Source organism: Peromyscus leucopus, chromosome 12 (assembly GCF_004664715.2).
Source record: "Peromyscus leucopus breed LL Stock chromosome 12, UCI_PerLeu_2.1, whole genome shotgun sequence".
NCBI lineage: Eukaryota > Metazoa > Chordata > Mammalia > Rodentia > Cricetidae > Peromyscus > Peromyscus leucopus.
This window is the reverse complement of record NC_051073.1, coordinates 40,069,467-40,095,748: the sequence shown is the minus strand read 5'-3', so window position 1 is coordinate 40,095,748 and position 26,282 is coordinate 40,069,467. Positions and strand designations below refer to the sequence as shown.

The following is a 26,282-nucleotide window of genomic DNA, read 5'->3' as shown; positions in this document are numbered from 1 at the left end:
TTCACACTAACAATAGTCTTTCTGCCTGCCTGCCTGCCTGCCTGCTTGCCTGCCTGTCTGTCTATAGTACTGGTGATAGAACCCAGGCTCTTATATAAGCCAGGCAAGCACTCCACTAAGCTACATCTCAGATACAGTTTCTGAAGAGTTAGTACACTGAAGCCTGTTTAACCAATGCATTAACTAAGAAGTAACAGAAAAACAAAAGATTCCAACATACTATAAATAATCAGAAAAGATAGGTATAAACTACATTAGCTTAATATAGATCATGAATTAACATAGATTTGTAGAGTGTCAGGAAACCTATTCACCCATGATTTGTAACAATTTTAAAACAGTAGATCATGATCTGCAATCCATAAACTTTGAGAAAACAGTTTCTTTTTCTGAAGGCTGCATATAAACATGTGAGCCTGTAATTACATGAGAAACAAGGGGAAGAGCACAACAAAACTGTAAATGTGTAAAAAAAATCAATAATATAAAAGAATAGTAAAAACTGGGCTCTTTCTCAAAATTGTATGTCTCAAGGTTTTTTTTAAAGGGCCAATCTTTTTAATAGACTTTTACAAATTCAACAGATCACAAATGACAACAAGATAACTTTTTTGCAGTTATCAAACTTACCAATAAACTCTAGGCAATCTTTATGAATAGTGTTCTGCTCGGGCAAGTCTAAAATACCATCCCAGGATGCTAAGCTATCACCTTTTCCTGCAACGTTCAGAGCGATCTGGAAGAAAGACGGTAGAAGCAACTAGCACCGTTGTTACTGCTCCTTCCTGTACAATAACTGCACTAAAGAAAGCGGGAATTTAGGAATAACAACAAGATTACAAGCTTAAGTATCTGTACACCAAAGTGTCACCACCATCAAGTGACAAAATTCTCCTATAGAAGATTTCCCCACTTCATGGTATTCAGTGAATAGAGTGAATTATACAATATCTGTATACTTACAAACATGGCTTTATTTAAAGCCAACTCTTTTGAAATGTAAAACTAAGAATATAATATTGAAAATTAAAAAATATACCTATGCCATGTACAATTAAAATTATAAAAAAGAATTCTTAATGAATTGAGATGTTATTTTGTAAGTTTTTTTAAGTATGTGTAAAAACTATTCTATTCATTTATTTATCTATTTATTTATTTGAGACAGGGTCTGTCTGTGTAGCCCTGGCTATCCTGGAACTCACTCTGCAGACCAGGCTGGCCACCACACATTTTTATTTTATTTTATTGGCAATGTTGAGGGGGGGGGTTGAACCTAGAAGCCCTGCACAAGGTGGGCAAGCACCCTACCACTGAGGCACATCCCCAACCAAAATTATCATTGTCTTAATTAACAGACTCAAGTGACCGTCAAATGCAATAAGTAGTCCTTCCAGCATTTGAATCTGAGTAAATCACCATAAAAATACTTTTCTAAGACAACTGAAGAAATTATCTTGATACCAAAGAATTGTGACTTTTAGACAGGTAATGGTTGGTGGAGAGGGAAAGACACTTTCTTCAGTGGGTACAGCCACTGGATAAGAATGCCTACACTCCTATAAGTAATTCTAAAGATACCTGGATCACCTCCCCACAAAAGGGGGTGAAAAGACATGAAAGTAGAAGGGACTTACTACAAAGAGGAGCAGGACCAGCGAGAAAGGAAGGGACAAGAGGGTGGTGGAGGGGAATATGACCAAAGTATATAATATGTATGTGTGAAGCCGTTACAATGAAATCATTATTGTGCACAGTTAATATGCGCTGATAAAAAGTAAGATGTCTGATAGTCTTAAAGTCACTTCAAAAGTCACTTGGTATGCTACCAAGGATTTGCTTTAAAATAATTCAGCATCAAGGGACAGGGAAGACAGGAAGAGAATATTAGTCAAACAAGACTGGTCTGATGCAGGTAAAAGTTAAAGCTGAATTATAGATACATGACAGTTCACTGCACAAGTCTCCATTCTTTTCCATGGCAAGGCTACACACAGCATCTGTACATTCTGCTTTAGGAGAGAGATTTCTGCCTTCACAGACATTATCAGATTAGAGGAACTATTAAATAAAGGATGGCACAAGCAGGTTGATCAATTGCACTGTGAAATCGTGAAAACAAACCACGGTAACTATCCATGGCAGTAGAAATGGCTAATGCCTGATACAGCACTCACCATGTGCCATACACTATTCTATGTGTTTAAATTCCTGCAATACTGCATTTAGAATGTTATGTGCATTTATAATTCCAATTCTGTTAAATGTGTATACACATAAGAAAAAAGAAAGGATATACACCTAGACACTACTGTGTGGTTTACCTACTGGTAGTAACATGATTTTTTTGGGGGGGGCGAGGGGGGGGTGTTGGTTTTTTGAGACAGGGTTTGTCTGTGTAGCTTTGCGTCTTTCCTGGATCTCGCTCTGTAGACCACACTGGCCTTGAACTCACAAAGATCCGCCCGTCTCAGCCTCCCAAGTGCTGGGATTAAAGGCGTGCACCACCACTGCCTGGCGTAACATAATTTTTTATTTCATCCTTTAAGCTTATAACTTTTCACAAATATGTACTATCTTTATTCAATTTTTTCTTTCTTCTTTTTTTTCAATCTCCCACCCTACCAAGCCTGCATCTCCCCTATCTGTCCATTTCCCAGATTCATGACTTTTGTTTTTGTTGTAGGATCCATTTGGTTGACTCAGGGCCATCTATGTGACCACTGAACTAGAACTGCCCATTGGAGGCTGGTGGGGGTCACCAACAGATAAACAACTGATGGCATTTACCACCCCATTACCTCAGTTTCTCCCTAGGAGAAAGCTCAGTAGAAAGGGGTAGAGACCCAGGTCCCTTCTCCATTCCTGGCTGGCTGACGGGCCTATTCTTGAGCAGGCCCGGTGTGGTTAGCGTAGTTGCTGAGCATTTATGAGGAAAGAAGACACGTCTGTGAGGTGTGGCGGTGCTCACCTGTCACCCCAGCACTACAGAACAGAGGGGAAGGATGGTGGATTGCAAGGCTAGGCAGTGAAACATAGCAAGATCCTGCCTCAAACCAAACAAAGTCAAAACCCACAATCAAAACCCCACATACATTAGAGAACAGTTGGAAAAGCAAAATAAAGGAAAACTGTAACCCCAACCCTCGCAGACATATTTACTATACCTCAGATCATTCCATGTATGTCTGTACGTATTCTATTTTACTTACTGTACATGTTTCTTCTCTTAGCTACCATTCACTAACAATCTTCATACAAATTACAGCTATTTCTAATGGCTATAAAATATCACCATTGTAAACATTATTATTGAGGATAGAAAACACTACAGAACCATTTATTTTGAGACAGGGTCTCATTGTGTCTTCCTGGCGGGCCTAGAACTCACTATATAGACCAGTGAAGCCTTGGGCTCACGGAGATCCGCCTGCCTCTGCCTCCCAGTGCAGGAAGGGATTAAAGGCGTGCGCCACTACACCTGGCTCAGAAACAGTTAGTTACTCGGGTCCATTTTCTAGATGCAGCATACTCCGAAACAGTCTTTTCAGAGAGTTGAAAACCAATTATCAAAACTTCTATTAAGTGACTACATTTTACTCATAGGTTTCAAGTTACCTTCCAAACCTGGGCCCTCAGTTCAGCAGGCAGTGGTCTCCCTTGAATTATATTTCTCAAAGTTTCAAGATCACAACCTCCTGCTTCCAGGGCTTCTTCAAGATCTTTTTCCCTAAAAAGAAGAAGAAAGAAAAGTTCTACTCTTGAATCATCTTTTTTTTTCTTGCACAGATTCTCTCATAAGGACGGCCAGCTAAAGGTTTTGGGCAGTCCGAACACAACAACACAGGGTACACGCAGCACCATACGTTCTGTTTCAGGGACAGTTCTGCCTTCCCAGGAATTATCGACCAGAGACGTTGAGAAGACAGCACAAGCACGCTGACAGCACCGTCCACTCATGAAGACAAGTCCCAGGGACGTAGTCATGGCAGTGGGAGGGCCTGATGCAGCACCCACATGTGCAAGGCACTGTTCCAAAATTCACGTGTTCACTTCTTGTTTGTTTAGAAACAGGATCTCATGTACCCCAGGCTGGCCTGAAACTTACACTTCCGTTCCTCCTCCCTCCATCTCCCGAGAGCTGGGATTACAGAACACACAACCACCCCAACCCATACGTGTTCTTTTTAATCTCCACGACAGTGAGCTTACACACATCACTGGCTGCAGCTATGGTACAAAATGAGGCAAAGACGGGTTATGAAAAGTTACAAGACAACTGGAGTAACCATACTATGATATCAAAAATAATTATTCTTGTGTTTGATATGTTATCATCTCATGGCTATAATTGATAGCAAAGCCAGAAGACAAATTTTAGCAGTCTGGATTCAAATTCATAACATTATGCTAAACAGTGGCAAAGATGAGAAACCCTAAAATTCCACCAAGAAATCCAAAGCACTGCAGTCGGGACTACTTAATGCATAATTCTATCAATGCTCTTCCCAGAGCAGAGCCCGACTTACAAGTGTTTGATAAATGTCAACAGAACAAAACAGAGCTCCACTGTTGTATTAAAACTGAAAACAAAACATCATCAAGCAAAGTAGGGGGCAATTTTGCTCAATCTACCATGTCTGAGGAGAAAAGTAGAAAGTTAATTTTCTTTCCACCATGCATGGTTAGGATGGTAAGTTAAGAACTTCCACAAGGTATGAGCTGTTTTGTAGCTAGAAATACCCTTAAATCAATTCCTTAGGAATTTCAGAGGTTGAGAATTCAGTCATTTATTATTTTAGCATATATTAAAATCTATAAAAATGTAAAAAAAAATCATAACTCAGTCATAATTTATAGCATTCTTGAAGCAACTTAAGAAGGTAGGGTTGCTAGAATCAGGAAATCGGGATGCTGTCTAACCTGCTGTAGTTTTAAAGAAAAATCAATGACTGAATAATTTAGACCTCCCCACGCTGATACCATTCTAAGACTACCGTGTAAGTGTACACATTTCATTAGGTTGTTCTCTTAACAGAAAGAAATGAAATGAAAATGGAATCACTCAGGTACAATCAACAGAAAAGCACCGGTCAAGTGCAAAGTGTCCTTCAACTAAGTTAGTCCAAATTCACATGGACACACTGATGACCACACAAGGCATATTTTGGTCTTTTGCAAATAATTACTACAAAGCTGGAAAATGAAACGAGAAAATAATTACTACAAAGAAAAGGAAACAGAACGAGAGATTTCAAGGTTAGTGTTGTACGTGCAGACCTCATAAAGACTGGAGTCTGTCTAGTTCATGCTAACCAAGCTATATAAGACAGACAATAACAATTTCAAATGTGGTTTATAACTGTGAAATTAAGAAGACAATGTATGCATGGTAGATAAATACCATATGTTGTTAAATGTGTAAATGAAATGAAGAAAATATCCTTTAATTGAGATGGAATTTTATAACATAAATGAACTAGAATTTTTCTAAATTTTTAAGCCAACCCTTATTTTCTTTTTGAAGTAGCTCTGCCAAATACCTTACTATTCTAGACAACAAAGCTAGTATTTGGTCAAAATGCCCACTCTTCCAAGGACTTTTAGAGTCAAAAGTAGTGTACAAGCACACCAGTTAATGCAGCTGCTGCTGGATTGTGATACTGTGCCAGGGGATCACCATCTGTGGTGGCAACAGAGACTGTAAACAAGTAGAGACCAGAAAATACTATACTTGAAGTAGTAAAGACACTTTCCACAAACCTAAATAATTCAAAACAACAGTGTCTTTTGAGGAAACCAAAGGTTCAGTTTTCAGACTTTAAACACTACCACTTGCAACTGTAGTAAAGAGCTGTGAACACTGCAGTTGAAGATTGTATGGAAGGATGAGCAGAGATGAGAACTTGACATAGCATTCAGCTCCCAAAGAGGCTCAAGTCTCAGCCTTTGAGCACGCGGTAACTACAAGTCTAACTGGGTCCAGAGAGGTTTGAGTGGACAGACTGTAGTTTTCAGTCTTCTTTGGCTACAAGAAACTTCTAGTTGACCTTACAAGCTAAAACTTGGTACAAATATACTAGACAAGCAGACAAGGCCCCAAAACAGTAAAGTATAAGCTTTATTCATAAAAATAAGCAAGGATCCCCTTTGCTTGGCAAGTTCAAGACACAGAAAATACAAAGTCTTGTGGTTGGAAGTAAAAAGAAAACCACCTCCCTCTGGCTCTGTAACTCTGAAACTATAACATATATTAGAACACAACAGAGTGCTTCAATGAGCTACCAATAACATGCTTACAAAATATAAATAAAAGTCCAACAATGGTTTTCACATCTGTGATCTCAGGAATCATGATACTAAAGGACAAGAGAACTGTGGAAGTTCAAGGCCAACCAGGACTACTGAGTGAGTTCCTGTCTCAAAAAATAAAAACCTAAAAACAGAAAGAAAAGAAGGTAATAACTACCTCCAAAATAAAATTTCCTCTAATTGTATGTTTTGTGGCAAAATCAAAGCACTCTAACCCAAGCTGTTTTAGAATTACAGCCAGGCAGACACGGGCTCATACTCTAGCTGTTAACTGAGTTGGATCCTCTTCCATCAGACAGACAGGAGCTGGGACATATAGAACACATACACAATTGTACAGGAGACAAAAGCATAAACTCCATCCACTTCCAAACTTAATATGCATTCCCAATGCTTAGTAAATCCAACTGAAAATTTTTATAATTGTTTTTAAATAAGCCATTAAATAAATTATATGAAAAACATGACTTCCAAAACAACAGATATTATCAATGTAGACCTTGGTTGCCTCTGTAGAATTGAGGGTGAGTCCCTATTGCTGAAGACACCAGACAAATAAGACACAGGATGTGGATGATGTGAACTCAATCTGACCTGAAGGCCTCTTTCCTGTCATCTACCTTCCATGGTTCCAGAAAATACTATGCAAGCTTCCGACAGAGAGAAGCAACTAAACAGTCCTACTCAGCAGCAATACCTATGAAGCATGACAATGACCAGAATGACATGATAGACATAAAGGTGTAATAAATGGCACTCACATGTCAATGGTTGTCTAACTGAATTTAAAGCCCACTCAATAGGTGGGAAATCCTCGTATGGGAACCTAGCCAACTTCCTGGGGCTAGTGAAGCCATAGATCTTAGAAAAGAACTTATTACCGACACTTTGCTAGACCAGCATAATTCCTTACTACATTCTAAATCTTATCTCTATACCCACAGAAAAATGTAGCAATCACCCTTATCAGAAGCCTCTCTTTACAGCAAATGAAGACCATCACTGAAAACCACATCATGATACAATGAAAGATCAACAGACTTTGGGGAGCCCAGCCCCAACAGATACAACTACATCACAGTTCCTTTATCTATGGCTTAGCCAACATCATGGAAGAGAGTGTAGAAGACTGTAAGAACCAGGAAGTGTCCTGTGAAACGTTCTCTCCTAGAAACAGCTGCATAAACAAGAACAGCAATATCACTGTACATGTAATGTGGAAAGAGGGAAACTTCCTACTACTAAACAAAAAACTACAGGCAACTACTGACTGCTGGGAGAAGGGTAATGAGCTTCCCCCAGGGATGAGCCACTTATTGGTTGTCCTATCCAGAATGGTCAGACTTGAAATCATATACACACCACCAACAGAGACAGACTCAGATTGTTGTACTCACATATATTTGTGTGCATGAATGCACGCACACGCATGCATGCACGCACACACACGTGCACACAGACACACACTCACACTTAACAATAATAATCAAAGTAAAAGAGGCTATCAACTTGGGAGACGTGGGAGAGGCTTGAGGGTAGCTACATGAGGCTTGAAAGAGGAAAGGGGAGCAGTGATGTCATACTATTTGAATTTAAAACATTTTTAAAAAATAAACAAAATTTAACAAAAATTAAAAGAAAAGTTACAGAAAATCTCCAACTGAGGGAAAAGCCGAGTAGTTATTAGACTTTTTTCTAAATTGTCTTTCCCTCAACTATGTTCAAAAACTTATTTTACTCACAATTTCAAAACTTACAAAAACTGTTTAATCATAGACATTGTTTATATGTAACAAAAGGAAAACAAGACTTACTTCACCTATTGTTTCAAGCATATTTCTGTATGTAAAGAAACATCACATCATTAGAATTCCCTCATCACTCCTTCCCACTAACCCTTCCTCACCTCGTTCAGTTATTCTCTACCTCTACATACCTACCTACTTGGAGTATTTCACATAAATGTAATCGTGGCACGTGACCTTTAATGCCTGGTTTCTTCCTTTAGCATTATGCTTCAAGCTCTACTCATGCTATAGTCTATGTATCAGCACATGCTTTTACTGCCAAATAATCTTCCAGCACATGACTATATATTTTGTTTGCCCATATGATGATGGGCATTTGAGTTGTTTCAAGTTGGATATTATGACTACCTACTAAACTTAAATCAAGAGGTTAAATGTATGATCTATCCTTAAAGAGCTCCGGAAGAATTTAAGAAGCAAACCCATGAAAGAGATGGGAGCAGCTCTTACTGGCTTGCAGTTCATTCAGATTTGTTCAGATGTAAAGCCCTATGTGCACATGTCAAGCCATGACAGCTCCATGTGTGTATCATGTATACATCACTACTAGCTTTGAGCCTGACCAGTTGCTTCTCTACTTCTAAACTAAGTAACCAGCCAGCTGTAAGCACTCATTTCAAGTTGTTTTGTGGCTTACTTTGTGCCCTGCACTTCTGAGTGTTTCCTATTGCAGGGCTCATGAGACATCAGCACCAAACTTCTTTTGGACTTATTATAGTGCTATGATTTTTAGCATGCTGGTTACAAATTACTAACCCTGAATACTCCGTAGGACAGCTGGTAGAAACACAAATAGGACAGTTTTGTTACCAAATCATCTGTACAATAGCTATGGACAGAGTTCAGTGACCATAAGGTGTTTTGTGTATCCTGCTATTTTTAAATACAATCTCAAACCACCAACACTTTCTGGGTATTTCAGCCAAGACATGGGATGAAACATTAAGAAAGCCCTGGGGAACTCGCAGTCTTTTGAGAGCTTAACTTATTTATAAAATCTTGTCATCCGAGTTGTTGTCAGAATAAGGTATGACTGTCATGAGTATTTTATTGGCTGGTATATTTATAAGCCATGGAAGAACATACCACGTTTTTAGATTAAAACTTAATGAAACTATGGTTAGAAGTATTTCTTCAAAAGCAGCCTTGGGAGATTCCTTTATCAAATGATACAACCCTTACCAGAATATGTGTGTTAACCAGAACCCTTTATTAAGTAAAGAAGATGCTAAACATAGTTCTTTTGGTCAGACAGCCCACACAAATGTGGCAGCTACAAGATTTCTTCACTATGCAACAGGAAAAGGATACAGCAATCACAGAAATTCAGTTCTGTAAAAATTAAAATTAACTATAAATGGAAAAATGTCAGCAAGTCTTTTTTAAAGATTTCCTTTTTTAATCCACAAGCTATGAAGATCAAATTGTACCACATGGTAGCCCTTGCTCTCCTAAGGGATAAACCTGAGGAGTAACTATGGAAGGGGGGAGGATGGATTTCTAACAGTTGCACGTGTGAAGCTGAGCTGTGTTTGCTGTACGGTTTTCCATTCGAAACCGCAGAAGAGTTCTCCACTGGTGAACAGTAACCTCCATCTGCTCTAACATCTTTCCCTGTGCTTCTCAAGATCAAAGTCCTCAGCATCGTCCTAGTCACCCACGCATTTACTTGCTGGTTTACTTGTGTATGTGTACACGTGCACATGCCACAGCACATATGCAGAGGCAACAGGACAACTTTCAGGGTCAGTTTTCTCCCTCCACCCCATAGGTCCTGGGATCGAACTCCAGCAGTCAGGCTTGGCATCAAGCATCTTTACCTGCTGAGCCATCTCACCAGCCCACTTTCCATAGAGAAATATATTTTCAGTCAAAGCAATTTACTTGGGAATTAAAAACAGAAAAGTGTTAGCTTAAAATAAAGAATGGGATGAAAATGGCAAAGTCTATCGGAGACATTACCTCTATCTGTTACAAATTTCTTTTTCTTTTTGGTTTTTTGAGACAGGGTTTCTTTTTGTAACAGCACTGGCTGTCATGGAACTCATTCTGCTGACCAGGCTGGCCTCCAACTCACAATGATCACCTGCCTCTGCCTCCCGAGTGCTGGGATTAAAGGCGTGCACCACCACACTCGGCTCCCTTACAAATTTCTAGTTTACCCAAAGTACAATGACTAAAAACAAACAACAATAACAAAACAGTATTATTTCTCTTGAAAACAGTCTTAGGAAAAAAGAGACCGAAGGGGGAAAGTGATCATTTTGTAACATCTGTGCAATCTTGTTTCTCAAAAGCCCTTGATTTAAAAAAAAAAAAAAAAATCCTACTTTGGCAAGGAATGTATATGCCCGATTTACTTTTTAAAACTGGGTTCCAAGCACTGATCAAGATTTCCTTGATAAAAGAGGCTTTCACTTATCTTCACGTTGGCTGCTTGATGGAATTTACAAAACAAACCTCAAGAAGTTCTGGTATTCACTGGATATGATGGTTCCCACATTATCCTAGAACTGGGGCAGGAGGACTGCCACAAACTCAAGGCCAGCCTGGCCTATATACTGGGTTCTAGGCCAGCCTACACCCTGTCACCAAGCAAAAGGGATTTCTGGTATTCACCTGCACATTCACGAGAGGGTACAGTTTTCTAAGGAGCATTTTTGTAACTTTCATCCTTCAGAACAAAGGAAAGGGCCAGGAGGTCAAGGTGCTTGCTGCACATGCCTGCTGCCCTGAGTTCAACATGAAGATGGAAGGAGAAATCCAACTCCATAAGTTCGTTCTCTGTCCTTCACACACACACACAGACACACAGACAGACAGACACACACACACACACACACACACACACACACACACACACACACACACACACTAACAGAAAGTCTTTATAGAGGAAATAATACACAGTTTCCTAGGTATTTAAAGCAAGTAAGTTACTTATTTCTCCATCACTGAATTAAAGCAACAGAGAAATTGCCGAGTTGTTAAGGTTATCAAAACAGTATTATTGCTTCCATGTCCTAAATATTATCACAAATAAAAATAAACTAATCTTTTTTTTTTTTTTTTTTTTTTTGGTTTTTCGAGACGGGGTTTCTCTGTGTAGCTTTGCGCCTTTCCTGGAACTCACTTGGTAGCCCAGGCTGGCCTTGAACTCACAGAGACCCACCTGGCTCTGCCTCCCGAGTGCTGGGATTAAAGGCGTGCGCCGCCGCCGCCACCACCACCTGGCCAAAATAAACTAATCTTCTAATATATGATAGATGACTTGTTATATTAACATACAGCATAATATACATTATGTGCATTTATCTAATATACATATATTTATTAATATATAACATTATATAAATTTACTTTCTATTTAGATGACGTAGGTAACCATACTTCAAAGTTAAAAAACCCTGTGATTTGAGACAGGGATATGAGAACATAATATTATGAAAATGAAAGGTCTATAAAGATATATATATATATATATAATGATAGTGTACATATAAATTTCTCCATATTATCCTATCATGTCAATCATGAATTGTCTCTTCTCATGGATATAAGAGAGTTAGTAATGTACACAGCTCACAGATGTATCCTTATATCTCTACAGGGTCCACAAATAGTCAACATACATATATGCTCAATAATGCACATCTTTGAATACTGTGCTTTCTAAAACACATAGACAATTCAACATTTGATCCATATTTTTATGAGGGCTTCCTTTAGGAGTCTCTTAAAAGATATGTGAGATATATAAAATAAATGCAGTCAGTATTAGAACGAACACAGGGCTTACTGAAAGGAGACATTAATTAAGTACATATCTTCGATTAACAGGATTTGCCATATGACCTCTCTAAGTCCATCCTCTCTCCTCCAAGAAGGCATTAATAGTAATTCTTAGCTTCCCGTCTCAAAGCACTGTTGTAAAATGCACATCAATTGTGTGTGTGCACATGGGTACATAGCAGGAAAAGCTCCATACACATGCTTAATAACATTGCTAAAATTTTTAAATATCATCTGGTATGGTTTGTATCTGAAATACTTTCTCACAGGCTCACATTTGAACAATTGGCCTCACACTGTGGCACTATTTTGTATTATTCCTTTTGACAAAATGATGAATTAAACCAACCAGAACACAGCTCTACAATGAACAGCTCTGGCTTTAATACTGCTTCCATTTTTCCCTTAAAACTTTACCCAGCAGCTTGAATTAAACTGTACTGAGTGGATATTTGTTCAGCCATGAATGCTTTGCTAAACGATTTTTCTTTCTGATATGTAAGGACGGGCATTGTCTTTGGTTGACACCAAACAGAGGCCACATTTCAGCATTGTGTGGCAGAAATGCTCTACCAAGCACAGTTATCAACTCTATTCAAAACTGTCCTCTTCATAAACTGGCTGTACATTACAGATGTACATTATATTATAGATGTTTCTTTATAGAATTGATCCTTTTACAACTAAAAAAAAGTGTAATACTTGAAGAATTCAGCAACACATTAGAATCATGAATTAAAGTGCATGCTGAGTAAAATTTCTACATTAATTAAGTAAGTTCAGAATGCCAACAATCATAAAATTAAAAGAAAAAAGTTTGGTTATAGATTTGTATCTCTAAGGAATATTTAAGAGAGAATTACAGAAAATAAAAGCATATGAGCCAGGTGGTGGTGGCATAACCTTTAATCCCAGCACTCAGGAAGCAGAGGTAGACGGATCTCAGAGTTCAAAGCTAGCCTGATCTACAAAGCAAGTTCCAGGACAGCCAAGGCTGTTACACCGAGAAACTCTGTCTCAAAAAACCAAAAAAAGAATAATTTAACTTTGATTTTATTAATTCAAATTCCAGACTAGTTTTTCAGTTAACTGTAAATCATTTTAAGTTATAAAAAAATTTTATTAAGGAAATTTTTTTTTTTATCTTTCCAGTTTTTATTTAAAGCTGTCACATGGACACCTGGCTTGTAACACTCCATGAAAAATAATCACTCTCGTCAGCACTCTGTGTCAAGTTATGTTCAGATATGGAATATTTACTAATATTCACTCTAATTTTATGTAAACCTGAAGAAAATAACATTTTATTATAATTTTCAAGCGGCAGAGAGTAAAAATATCTTCTACAAAATAAACTAAGTGGTATGAGAAAAAATTATTTTCTAACAGCATGAATCTATTGTCCAGCTTCCTAAATGATACAGATGTAGAGAGGTGGCAATAAGTGCTAATTACAGTGATGTCATTAAATGTCAAAAAAATTTAATGGGCAATGTATGCATGAAGGTGTGTATATGTGGCTGACACATAGATTTAAGAAATTTTTTTCATTCATTTTACACACCAATCAAAGATCCCTTCTTCCCACCTCCTGCCCCCCCCCAAAGTTATAAAAATTAAACCATCTTAAGTTATAACAATTTTATGAGGGATTTCACCACACCCTTTGAGCTTCCATGGCAGAGGTTCTAGAGTGGTGGGAAGCTTAAGCAGATCACCTTGCTTTCCAAAAGGAAGGAGCATACCAGCCAGCAAACATTAGGAAATGTATATGAAATGATAGCTTGGTATGCATTGCTCATGGTTACACAAAAGTCTGTATTCATTCACATACATTCATCCAACAAACATTTACTGAGCTACCTGCTATTTCCTTGGAAGTCATTTCCTTTGAGAAGTTCACTATCTACAAAGCAGTAAAGTGAGATGGCTCAGCGGTTAATGTGCTTTCTGACAAGCCTAATTACTTGCGTTCAATAACCAGCACACACGGTGGAAAGAGAATCTTGACAGACCTCTACATGTCTCTCACACACAATAAATTAAACCCATGAACACACATATACACACAAAAATGTTAAACAAACAAATAATAAAGAGCGATCTATGTCGCTCAGGTTGAACTTGCACCAACTCCCCTGCCCCAATCTCCTGTGTGAATAATGCTGGGATTAGGAATAAACTACCATGTCCAGCCTAGTTTGATCCACAGTCAAAAGGATGAGTTTGGCGGTGGTAATATGCACAATATACTTTGGAAAACCTTACAAGTGACAAAGTTAAAATTAAAACATGACAGCTAAACTAAAAACCATTTTGGTTTTGGTTTTTGTTTTGTTTTGTGTTTGTTTGGTTTTTGGTTTTTCAAGACAGGGTTTCTCTGTGTAGCTTTGCGCATTTCCTGGAACTCGCTTTGTAGACTGGGCTGGCCATTTTGTAACAAGAGATGGAGTGAGACTACAAATTACACCCAACATTGGAAATAAAACAAGTAAAAGTGGGAATGCACACCAAATATATGAACTGTGCTGGCTAGTGTGATGTCAACTTGACACAAGCTAAAGTCGTCTGAGAGGAGGGAGCCTCAATTGAGAAAATGCCTCCATATGATCAGGCTGTAGGCAAGCCTGTAGGGTGTTTTCTTAATTAGTGATTGATGTGATAAGGCCCAGCCTATGGTGGGTAATGCTATCTCTGGGCTGGTGGTCTTGGGTGCTATAAGAGAGCAGGCTGAACAAGCCATGAGGAGCAAGCTGGTAAGCAGCAGTCCTCCATGGCCTCTGCATCAGCTCCTGCCTCCAGGCTCCTGCTCTGTGTGAGTCCCTGTCCTGACTTCCTTCAATGACTGCAATATGAAAGTGTAAGTCAAATAAACCCTTTCTTCCCCAAGTTGCTTTGGTCATGGTGTTTCGTCATAGCAACAGTAACCCTAAGACACAGACTGTAAGGGACCTTTAAGAGAATAAATGCTACCACTAGCAACCATCCACTAGAGTGCCCTTGCCCCATAACCACACACACATAAGAGTCCCAACCTAAGAACTTCCTTACAAAGCTTTAACTCAGAAAAATTCACCCCCTAAAGTCCTCAATCAGCTGACTAAAGGCAGTTTATATGAAATACAATTCAATCTTCAAAGACTGTAAATTCCTATCTTTGTCTTAAGGCAAGCAGCTGTAGTTATTACTCTCCAAACAAATCATTAGTTTTCTTGCCTAAGCCCCTGCTTCTGCCATTTCTCTGGTCTCTTGATGGCACGGCACTATCCAGTATGTAGCCACTGGCCATGCACAGTATCTAATGTTTCTAATGTATCTAAAATGGCTAGAACAACTGAAATTCAGTATAAATGCAAACCATACACAAGCTTTTTCTTTCTTTCTTTCTTTTTTTTTTTTTTTTTTTTTTTTTGGTTTTTCGAGACAGGGTTTCTCTGCGTAGCTTTGCGCCTTTCCTGGAGCTCACTTGGTAGCCCAGGTTGGCCTCGAACTCACAGAGATCCGCCTGGCTCTGCCTCCCGAGTGCTGGGATTAAAGGCGTGCGCCACCACCGCCCGGCTCAGAAGCTTTTTTATACGGTAAAAATTAAAAACTGAAGCTGGGCGTGGTGGTGCACACCTTTAATCCTAGCACTTGGGAGGCAGGGGTAGGTGGATATCTTTGAGTCCAGTCAAGGCTACATAGACCGTTTCAGGGCAGCTAGGGCTACACAGTGGGACCCTGCCTCAAAATAAATATGTAAGTGAAAACCTTTTAAAATAATAAGTGCATGTTCAAATAACATACTGGATATATATTTTTAAATACAGTAAAATTTTACCTCTTTTAAGTTTTCAGTGAGGCAAAGGGAATTTTTTTTTTTTTACTTCTGTAGCTCACATTATAATTATTTTGAACAGTGTTAAGGTAAATTTTACTAATTCTTCAGAGTCTAACTCACACACCAGGGCCTCCATGAAGCTTTTGTAATGTATGTTGAGGTGGTTTCTGCCTCTTCTGAATTCCCATAACACTTTTATTCACAATCTCAAAGAACAAAATTAATTTTATCTTGTTATTCTGTGTACCTGTCACAGTCCCCCCAAGTCCAATATAAGCTACTTGAAAGAAACAAGATTTATGTTTTCCTCCTATACTCTGAAGAAAACATGCACTAAGATGCTGATGTCCGCTGAGGTGAACGTCTCAATTACTGCATCATCTATCCCATTCAACTATTTCCATTTTCCCCAATTAGTAAAGTATGTCTTTTTTATTTATTTTTTTGTTTTTTGTTTTCTGTTCTTTTGTTTTCCGAGACAGGGTTTCTCTGCGTAGTTTTGGTGCCTGTCCTGGATCTCGCTCTGTAGACCAGGCTAGCCTCAAACTCACAGAGATCCACCTGGCTCTGCCTCCTGAGTGCTGGGATTAAAGGCGTGCGCCACCACCGCCCGGCTAAAGTACGTATCTATCAATTCTTTTCATTGTGTTTACGTAAACAGTGCCAGTGATCGATATAAAAACAGTGGGGGGGCGGGGAATCCGTGAGTATTACATGTGTTCAATATACTTATATCAACTGATCAAACTACTTCCAAAGTAGACCTGTTTGCCAATAATTAGTGACACTGGGTGGAAAAAAATGCCTACCAAAAGGTATTAGAAGGGTTGGGGTTGTATCACAGTTGGTAGACTGCTTGTCTTAGCACACATGAAACCTTGAGTTCAATCTCCAGCACGACATACACCAGGTAGTATAGAGGTTGCCTATAACCCAGCAGGAGAAAGCAAGAGGATCAGAAGTTCACAGTCATCCTTAGCCACACAAAAAGTTCGAGGCCAGCCTTGAGCTACATGAGTCCCTTCAAAAACAAAGTCTTCCCATGGTCCAGAAAGGCAGACATGCAAAAGCTTGGGAGAAACGATAATAAAGTCTAATAGGTCATCCAAAGCTATGCAACCAAGTTGTGAGGAAAGTGATGGGAAGGAGAAAAAACACTTGAGAAAGACAAATATTGGAAAATGTTGGGAGGCAAACAAAATTAATTAAAAAAAAAAAAAAAGCTGAACTATGGAGGAGGAATGCTGCTGGGTGTGTCCCCCAACCTCTGCACTGTCAAAGGTTGCGTAGGTTATTTCCAAAGACCTTGTTTCAAATGGTCTGAGCTCTTCACCCAGCCAACTTCCTCCTTAGCGCGCCCACTCCAAACTCCCTGGCCAGGGACTCGGCGAACTCCGTGTGGAAGCCACCCTCCTCAGCTGGACCAAGAGGGAGGACCTGCCTCGGGCGCAGATCCGGGACGACCCGGGGGTGCCCGGGATTCCGCCCCAGGCGCCGGAGCCCACGGGCAGAGGGGACCCGGAGACCGAGGGGGGCGGGGCAGAGGACCCGGAGGCGGACAGGTGCCCAGCTCCACGCCCCGGGGCCGCCGGCCCGTCCCGGACAGGGCAGGATGGAGAACGGGAGGAGAGGGGGGCCATGGGCAATGACACCTGGGCTCGCACTCACCAGCTGTCCCCGCCCGACGTTGACAGTGGCAGAAGCTCGTCTCCTTCCGCCATTGCTGTTGACGTCCACGTCACTTTGCCGAAAAGTGGCCCTGGGCGCCGAGACTTGCCTCTGAGACGCGGTGTCGTAAAAGGAGTTCTGAAGTCGGACACGGAGGAGGCTCGCTCGGCCCGAGCGAACGAGGCGGGAGGCGAGGCACTGGAGGGAGGCAACGTCACCGCGTCCCGAGGGCGAAAGGCGGAGCCTGGCCGCTTGTGGGAGGCAGCGACTCGCGGAAGACCACAAATCCCAGGATGCCATGGGGCGGCGAGCAAAGCGGGAGGGGCGCGAGGTGTGGGGTGGGCGGGGCCACGGGAAGTGGGCGTGGCGCGGCGCGGCGGGAAGGCGTGGCTCGGAGGAGGCTCTTGAAGGTGAGGCGTCCCGGCTTGGCGTCTCCTTAGCGTCTCCATTCCTGTTTGGTGTGGAACTGTGAGCCAGAATTGAGAGAGCCCCAGCTGGTGGAGAGAGGAGGGCAAGAACGAATTCACACAGGGGTGGGCTGAATGGAAAGTAAGGAAAGGGCAGGCCACCTCATTTGTAAGGACCATTCAAAAAAAAAAAAAAATGCCAAGGAATAGTGCAATGTACAGCGCCTGCCCAGTGCAATCCTCCTTTCAATCGCCAGCGCCACAAGAAAATAAAAATACACAGAAGGCTACATACTCTGTGTCTGAATACTTAAAAGTTATAAATCAAACTATTCTGTAAAGATAATAAGGCCTTCAGAGCCAGAAGAATCCACTCTAGTTGGGATTCTGGAACGGGAATTCCAGTTGAAGAGAGCTGTCAAGATCCTTCCTTTCCTATCCTATGTCCCATTTGTCCCTCGTAGAGAGACCTTCCGGTTCCACACCCAGGTTTCATCCACAGCACCAATATTACCAAAACTCTAGCCTCTTGGCTATCCTTGACCACTACAGATTCAGGACGGACCTGAAGTAGTACTTGTAAGTCCTAGGAGCAACGATGCAGTGAACTACATAAAACATGAATAAATCTGAAAATTTCATGTTAAATGAACAAAACGGATTACAAACGAATGGCGTTGTTTATGTCTGGTATCAATATATTAGGAATAAATACATGTACACTGAAAAATGCATGGGTGATGTGTAGAAAAATTGGAAAGGCAATTAAATTTTAGATGGGGCAAAAATGACCTGTTTCATTGGTTGTTTGATTTTGTTTTGTGTTTTGTTTGTTTGGTCTGGGTTGGGTTTTTTGTTTTGTTGTTGTTGTTTTTGAGACAGGGTCTTACTAGGTAGCCTTGACTAGCTTGGAACTCGATATGTAGACCAGGCTGGCCTAGAACTCATAGAGATCCACTTGCCTCTGCTTGTGTTTGTTTTTTTAGACATGGGTTTTTGCTGTGTTACTGAGGTTGGTCTGGACTCCAGGCTCATGTCTTTGAGCTCATGGGCTCAAGTACTTTTCCTGCCTCAGCCTTTCAAGTAAACAGTATGACAGGTGTTTGCCACTGTACTGGCTTTATAATTTAATGTTTTATCTTTAGGAGCTGAGTGGTGCCTTCAGGGGTGCCCATTATTTTTTATAAAATATACTTTGGTACCTAAAATGCTCTATAATTTAAGAAAATTATTTGAACGGTGCAGTACAGCTGTCTCCGTTATAACCCCAAACATGTTGTCTTCCCTTTGAAAAAAAGAGACAATAAAAAGCTGAACATTATTGTAGTCACTTCCAAGCCTGGAGTAGATGTGTAATACTCAGTTCTTCGTTGCAGAAAAATTTTTTTTACATAGAACGTGGCTATAGGTGACCATTATCAATCAATCAGTCAATCAATCAATCAAAGGTGTGACTCAGATCATCATTCCAATGCACAGACCCTCTGATGGGTCCCTTCAGTTGTTCCAGGAGGTTTTCAGAAAAATGGCTCTAACACTATTCAGTCAGTGACAAGCAAGTAATTATTCATCAGTCAAGGTGAGTCTAGCCTCCAACGTGCAGCTTATTTTTATTGTAACCAAATTAGTGAGTGTGTTCTAGTCAGTGCAGTAAAAATATCCTATTAAAAATATATTACTTAATATTTTCAAACAGTTCTTCACTCTGTGAAAGTAGGTTGAAACTTTAGATTTCTTTTTAATCTGTTCAAACCAGCTATGTGGGCATCTGACCTATGTAGATCTAAGACCCAGGCCCAGACAAGCACTCTGCTTATTTGGATGAACTGCTTCTGCCATCTTGAAATTAATGTTTGGAATAAAGAGTCTTCTCCTTTTCTTTTCTTTTTTGTTTTGTTATTTTTTCAAGACAGGATTTCTCTGTGTAGCCCTGGCTGTCCTGGAACTCACTCTGTAGACCAGGCTGGCCTTGAACTCACAGAGATCCGTCTGCCTCTGCCTCTCAAGTGCTAGGATTAAAGGCATGCCCCACCATGCCTACTTGAGTCTTATTGTGTTCATTTTGTACCCGTTCTCACAATTACGACAGCTACTGCCCGAAAAAGTGAATAGCATCTTAATATCTAATAGAAGAATTTCCTTTGGTAATAATGCTGTCAGGGGCATTTGTTCATTTCTCATCAACCCATTCCAAGTTCCCCATAATCTTCACTTGGAGACCATGATGTGCATAACGAACCCCATCTCCTCCATTGACAATTGGAGGCCTATGCTTTTGAAGTCAACTCCTCACGTCGTTAGGATGCTTTTGGTTGTCTTCTTGAAAAGCTTCCCCTGAGTCATCTCCCTTGTGTTTGGGTTGTTGACATCCAAGCTGCTGAGCTTGAACATGTTTCTGTGGTAGGTCAGTCTTTGCCCTCTCTAGTCTTTCTTTTGTTCTTCTTCAGCATCATCAACCTCTTCCTTTACCTTGCTTGGTCTTCTGAAAAAACCAAACCCGCGCACTGGGTGAGGCTGCTGAGACAGTGTGGATAGTTCTGGTTGTTGGGGCCTCTCATCGTAAGGCCTTGTTTTTGCTCTGGCTCTGATTTTCCCACAGTTCCCCTAACATGCCTCATTCCCTGAGATGGCAGTGGTTTTGCCGCCTGCAGAACACTTTCTAGCTGGCTGCATATTTTTGTGTGTTCTTTCCATTATTCAAAAGGTCCTGCTAGCTACCTAGATGGTTACATGTTTAAAATATTAGCATGAAACCACTAGTAGAGTATGGTGATATTGTGTCCCCCAAAATATTGTACACCCTAATAAACTTATCTGGGGTCAGAGAACGGAACAGCCACAATATTAAACATAGAGGATAGGCAGCGGTAGCACATGCCTTTAATTCTAGCATTCCAGAGGCAGAAATCCCTCTGGATCTCTGTGAGTTCAAGGCCACATTGGAAACAGCCAGGCATGGTGACTCATGGCTTTAATCCCAGAAAGTGAGCCTTTAATCTCAGGGAGTGATGGCAGAAAGCAGAGAGATATATAAGGCATGAGGACCAGAAACTAGAAGCATTTGGCTGGTTAAGCATTCAGGCTTTCGAGTAGCTGAGAGCCATTGGGATGAGGACACAGAAGCTTCCAGTCTGAGGAAACAGGATCAGCTGAGGAACTGGCGAGGTGAGGTAGCTGTGGCTTGTTCTGCTTCTCTGATCTTCCAACATTCACCCCAATAACTGCCTCAGGTTTGATTTTATTAATAAGAACTTTTTAAGATTTCTGCTACAGTAGAGTGTATTAAATTCTAGTGATAGGCCTCTGCTTCAGACCAAACCAAAAATAAAGCTCTTAAGAGAGAGATTTCATAATGAAATTATGTGCCAACACTTTCCTTACAGTATTTTTCTCTCTTAACTATAACATCTAATTTACATTTCTTCATCTGGAGCAGAGGGGTGTAGAGTCCTTTTCTATTGCTTTTATAAACCTGGTGCTAATCTTAGGTGGAGTTGATTGCAGTGACAATGTGCGTAGTGCTGTGCGGTCACAACATCATCCAGTGAGATATTGTGTCCCCAGCCTGCATTTATGCATGAGTCCTCACATCCTAAAGAAAAGGTATAATATTTTTCACATTAACCTTGAATAAAATCAGAGTTTATTTTATTTGAATTGTAGAAAAATATAAAAATGCTGTTAGCTATTATTTGGTGTTTGGGGTCTGTGGTGGTTTGAATGAAAAATGGTCCCCATAGACTCGCAGGGAGGGGCATTATTGGAGGTGTGGCCTTGTTGGAGTAGGTGTGGCCTTGCTGGAGGAAATGTGTAACTGGAGGGTAGGCTTTTGGGTTTCATAAGCTCAAGCCAGGTCCAGTGTCTCTCTTTCTTCCTGCTTCTGCCGATCCAGGTGTAGAACTCTCAGCTCCTTTTCCAGCACCATATCTGCCTGCATGCCACCATGTTCACCATGACGATAATGGACTAAATACCTAAAACTGTAAGCTAGCCCCAATTAAATGTTTTTGTTTTTTTTTATTAAGAGTTGCTGTGGTCATGGTGTCTTCTTCACAGCAATAGAAACCCTAATTAAGACAGGGTCATATAATTAGGTGATTTATATTCTATAACATATACTTAATTCATACTGTTTCTATGACAAATAGCAAATTCTCAATAAATATTTGTTAAATGAACTGAGAGATTTGGGGAAGTATTTTTAGAATAGATGAAACCATTAAACTACATAGAAACAACTGGTTGTTATCAAGGTCAACTAGGATTATGAACTGATCTGTGTGGTCATAGTAACTGAACTGTATGGTAGTTTCTTTTATTGGTTTTATTTATTTATTTACTTACCTAATTAAATTGGGTCTTGGAGGCCTCAAATTTCTAGGCTCAACTGATTCTCCTGCCTCAATTTCCTGAGTAGCTGGGAATATAAGCACATTCTACCACACTTGTGTTCTTTACTTTTCATTATAGAATTATAGCATATATGTGGTGTGTGTGTGTGTGTGTGTGTGTGTGTGTGTGTGTGTGTGTGTGTGTAGTGGAAGGATATATGATTTACAACTTTTGATCACTTATCCCATATTCATACAGCTCTTTGATGACTCATGCACATTCTCAGCTAATGATGACACAATAAGATATAGTAGTCTACCTCTGTGTAGCAAATTACCTCAGAACTCAATTGCTTGAAAGAAGAACCCCTTATTATCTCTCAATTTCTATGCATCAGGAATTTGAGAACAGCCTGGCTGCATGTTAAGGCTCTGTTTTTTGTGTTGTTTTGTTTGAGACAAAGTCTCACTCTGTAGCCCTGGCTGGCCTCTAAGTGGTAACATAGACCAGTTTGGCCTCCAACTCCCTAAGATCCACCTGCCTCTAACTCCTGTGCTGGGATTACAGGGTCTTTTGAAGTCATGATCAAGATATCAGCCAAAATGGCAGTCATGAAGTCAAAGGAAGGCTTCCCTAGGACGAAGTGGTTACTCCCTTCCGTGGCTGGTCACTCACACAGCTGCCTTGTAGGCCCACCCCATATGAGCTTCTTCATGGCCTGCTTGAATATCCTCTTGAAATGGCGACTGCTGTCCCCAAGAATAAGAGTTGAACAGATGGACTGGTAAGATCGCTTAGAGGGTAAAGTTGCCCATCACTAACAAGCTGAGTTTGAGCTGAGAGAGAGGAAACCAGCTCCCTCAAGCTGTTCTCTGACCTACACAGAGAGAGACAGATACAGCTAGACAGACAGAAAGACACACACACACACACACACACACACACACACACACACACACACAAAACGCATAATAAAAAAAAAGAAAGGGAAAAACTAAGGTCAAAACCATAATTTGTGTTTGTGCTCTGGCCTTGGATGCCAGAGTCCCGTCACTTCCACAATATCCTATGTATCAGTTCTGTTGTGTAGACGGAAACTACATGAGGCTTGGATGCCAAAGACGAGGATCCCCATATTAGAGGCTGGCCGCACATCAGATCCTGCATGCTCTTCATTGGCCCATCGGGTTTGATACTGAGGTCCCCGCTTCTATCACCGCAGCCTCCTTTTTATATTCTCCCTCTTCCAAACTTGTAAAAGATTGCTAGCAAGCCCTTTCATCTGCGCACACACAGCATTCTGTGATCTTGGTTGTCTCTTTGTTTTATTTTGTAAGAGAGCATCTTGAATTCTTGAACTCTGAAAAAAATGACAGCCATTTATAAGTTCCTAGACCCCGCTAACACAAAATGCAAAGCTGAAAGCATAGATGTCACTCAACATTCTTGCAACATAACAAAATATTTATTTTTGTTGGTGAGGCTATCATGTGAGAATTTCAGGATTTTAAGCATTTCTGGGGCTTTCCCTTTTTATCTCATAAGGACAAATGTTTTTCACAATTATCAAAAGAATTTCAAGTATTTGTAACCTTGAAATCCCATCAAGGATTCACATTCCAAGACGCCTTTAACTACTGAAGCTTACCATCGAATTTAATGGTGAAGGAAACCAAGTTCATTCCCATTCACAGACGAGAAGTAAACAGTTGGCAGCAATTTCGGCGTCTGCTTTTAATCAGCCTACAAGTGTTAAAAAAAAAAAAAAAACAGTGATTAAAACAACTAGCTGAAAACACTAATACTTCTCCATTGTGTTTTTCCACTTCCTGACTTTTCTAATTCAAGTTGACACTTTAATAGGCTATGTAGATGAACCGACCCGAAGTCAACATTTGGAAAGAGACTGACCCATTCTTGAGTTTGGGGTATTTAATGTGGGAGCCTGTTTTACTCTTTCCTCATTCTGAGTGTGTTCCCAAATGTTCCAAACAAAATGCTCTTCTTCATGGGGTTGAGTCACTCCTGCTTGGAAACAGTATATTAAGTGAAGCTAGACTAGTGTCTAAGAGGTAAATTCTTGATTTTTGTGAATTAATACCTCTTAGGACACACATTTTGTAAGCAGTGTCCTTTAGAAGATGCCAGTGTTATTTTTATGTATGTATTTAAGGAATGTCTTCATTCACCCCAGACTCTCTTCCTCTTAGGCCTATGCCCTTCAAAATAAGAAAGTTACCAACGAGTAACCAAAGGTAGTTAGAAGGAATTGTATGATATGTATGTTAAAAATAATGAGTATGTTCTAATTTTGACAAATATGTTTATTTATAATCTACATTCCAGGTTTACTCAAGAGAGTACAGAATTTAAAGAAAATCCTAAGACATCATGAATATGGAAATGACCACAGGGGCAAAAACTTGTATTGGTCCAAGATTGCTGCAAATTTTATAATGCCAAGTGGTTGGACACCTCTAGTTTACATACAGAATTTCTTCTCTGAGCTGGAGAGGTGGCTGAGAGGTTAAGGGTGAATGAAATGAGGACATGACTGCTCCAAGGTATGGTTAAGGAGACTTTTACTGTAGATGTGAGGGAGAGTTCAGCCAAAGGCATCTGGAAGGGTCCAGACTGAAGCAGGCTATGGTGGAGTGGAGGATGGGGGGGGAGGAGAGAGTGCAAGAAGAACAAGAAAGCATATGGACGAAATGGCAGGTTTATATAGGAATGAGAAGCTGGGTAAAGGGAAGCGAAGCCCAGCCCCTGGGCTGGAGGGGTTTAGGGTAGTGGGCGGGGTGAGAAGTTCTGGGAGGGGCCACAGGTACTGAGTGAGCCTTGTCCAGGTTTCTTTGGGACCTGACAAAGACCACTTGTTGCTCTCGCAGAGGACCTGGGTTTGGTTCTTAGCACCCACACAGTAGCAGTTCCAAAGGATCCATTGCCATCCTCTGACCTCCTCAGGAAGAAGGAACACACATGATGGACATACATGCACGTGGACAGAATACTTATACAATAAAATAAACCTTTAAAAAATACTTCGTCGTAATAATTTTGCTCTTGGCTTGTTTCTGATAATCAACAACTAAATTCCTACTGTTAATTCTCTCTTATAAATGGGTAGCCCCTGTATTTATATTTCTAATTCTGCTTTTCTTTTGTGCTCTTTATCTGTGTATCTAGACATCATCTGTTTGATGATTGTGCTTAGGTGACTCGTCAACATTCTGAACTAACATTTCTAAAGTTCATTGTCTGCTTACCTGAGGCTCTTCCTGTCGTGTCTACAGTGTTGAGGAATTTGCATTGTATGTCAGCTCATGGACCAGAGGCTTAAGCATCATTGTGACTTCTTCCTTCTCCTTCCCATAAATCATCAGGGCCGATGGATTTCTGCCCTTAAAATGTTTATTATGTTGCTGCTTTTGTAGTTGTTCCTCATCATGGTTTATACAAATTCCTTAATTAGCCTCTATCCTCTTCACCTTCTGTGCAGTTAGGACAATCTCTACTCTCGGATTTGAAACACGCAGCCCTCCGGATCAACTTCCGTAGCCGTTTTTATTGTGTTATTTTTCCATCACATGAACATCTCCATACATGTTCCTTCTCTAACAGCCCCCCATCACCTTAGAGCAGACCCTAGGCTACATGTGTGTTACTTGCTTGGTCCGATGGAGGTGTTTGAATGTGTGCCCCTTGATGCACATCCTAGAGAGACAGCCTACGTCAAACCCTTCGATGATGTGGCATTCTCTACGTCAAGCGTTTCATTTCCTCAGCGCTACCACAGTGCTCTTGCACCTGACTCAAGTGTTTCCCCATCTTCCTGTTTAACCTTCACATCAGCTACTGTGCATCAAACACCCCAATACGCCCTGGTACATACACCGTGACCTTCGGTTTGCTGCAGCCTCGACCTTCTGCCATGGTGCAGTCTACTTCCCTGCCACACCCAATGAACTGCTCCTGATCATATGACCTGAGCAGAATTTCCTCTGTCACTCCTTTGCCTAGGCAGATCAACTCCTGCGTTTGATACCACCATGCCTTAACATACACCAGTTATTTTACTTATCAACCTTGTGTGTATCATGTGGTTATATTTGAGATATATACACATGAGATCTTTGGGACTAG

General features: G+C 40.5%; 1 protein-coding gene across 2 annotated transcripts in view; it reads right to left on the bottom strand.

Moving 5' to 3' along the window:
* The window catches only part of Tbc1d23 (TBC1 domain family member 23), a 56,651-nt gene extending 39,047 nt beyond the window's left edge, over positions 1-17,604 (bottom strand). The window contains exons 1-3 of one of the 2 annotated variants that reach the window (XM_028867528.2): positions 17,401-17,604; positions 3,619-3,730; positions 631-736 (exon numbers count right to left, since the gene is read on the bottom strand). In XM_028867528.2, the coding sequence (XP_028723361.1) occupies positions 631-736; positions 3,619-3,730; positions 17,401-17,453 (271 nt within the window). In that variant the 5' untranslated portion in view covers positions 17,454-17,604. The remainder of the gene's footprint in view (positions 1-630; positions 737-3,618; positions 3,731-17,400) is intronic. The other variant, XM_028867529.1, reaches the window with a different exon arrangement.
* Between the last annotated feature and the right edge of the window lie 8,678 nt (positions 17,605-26,282).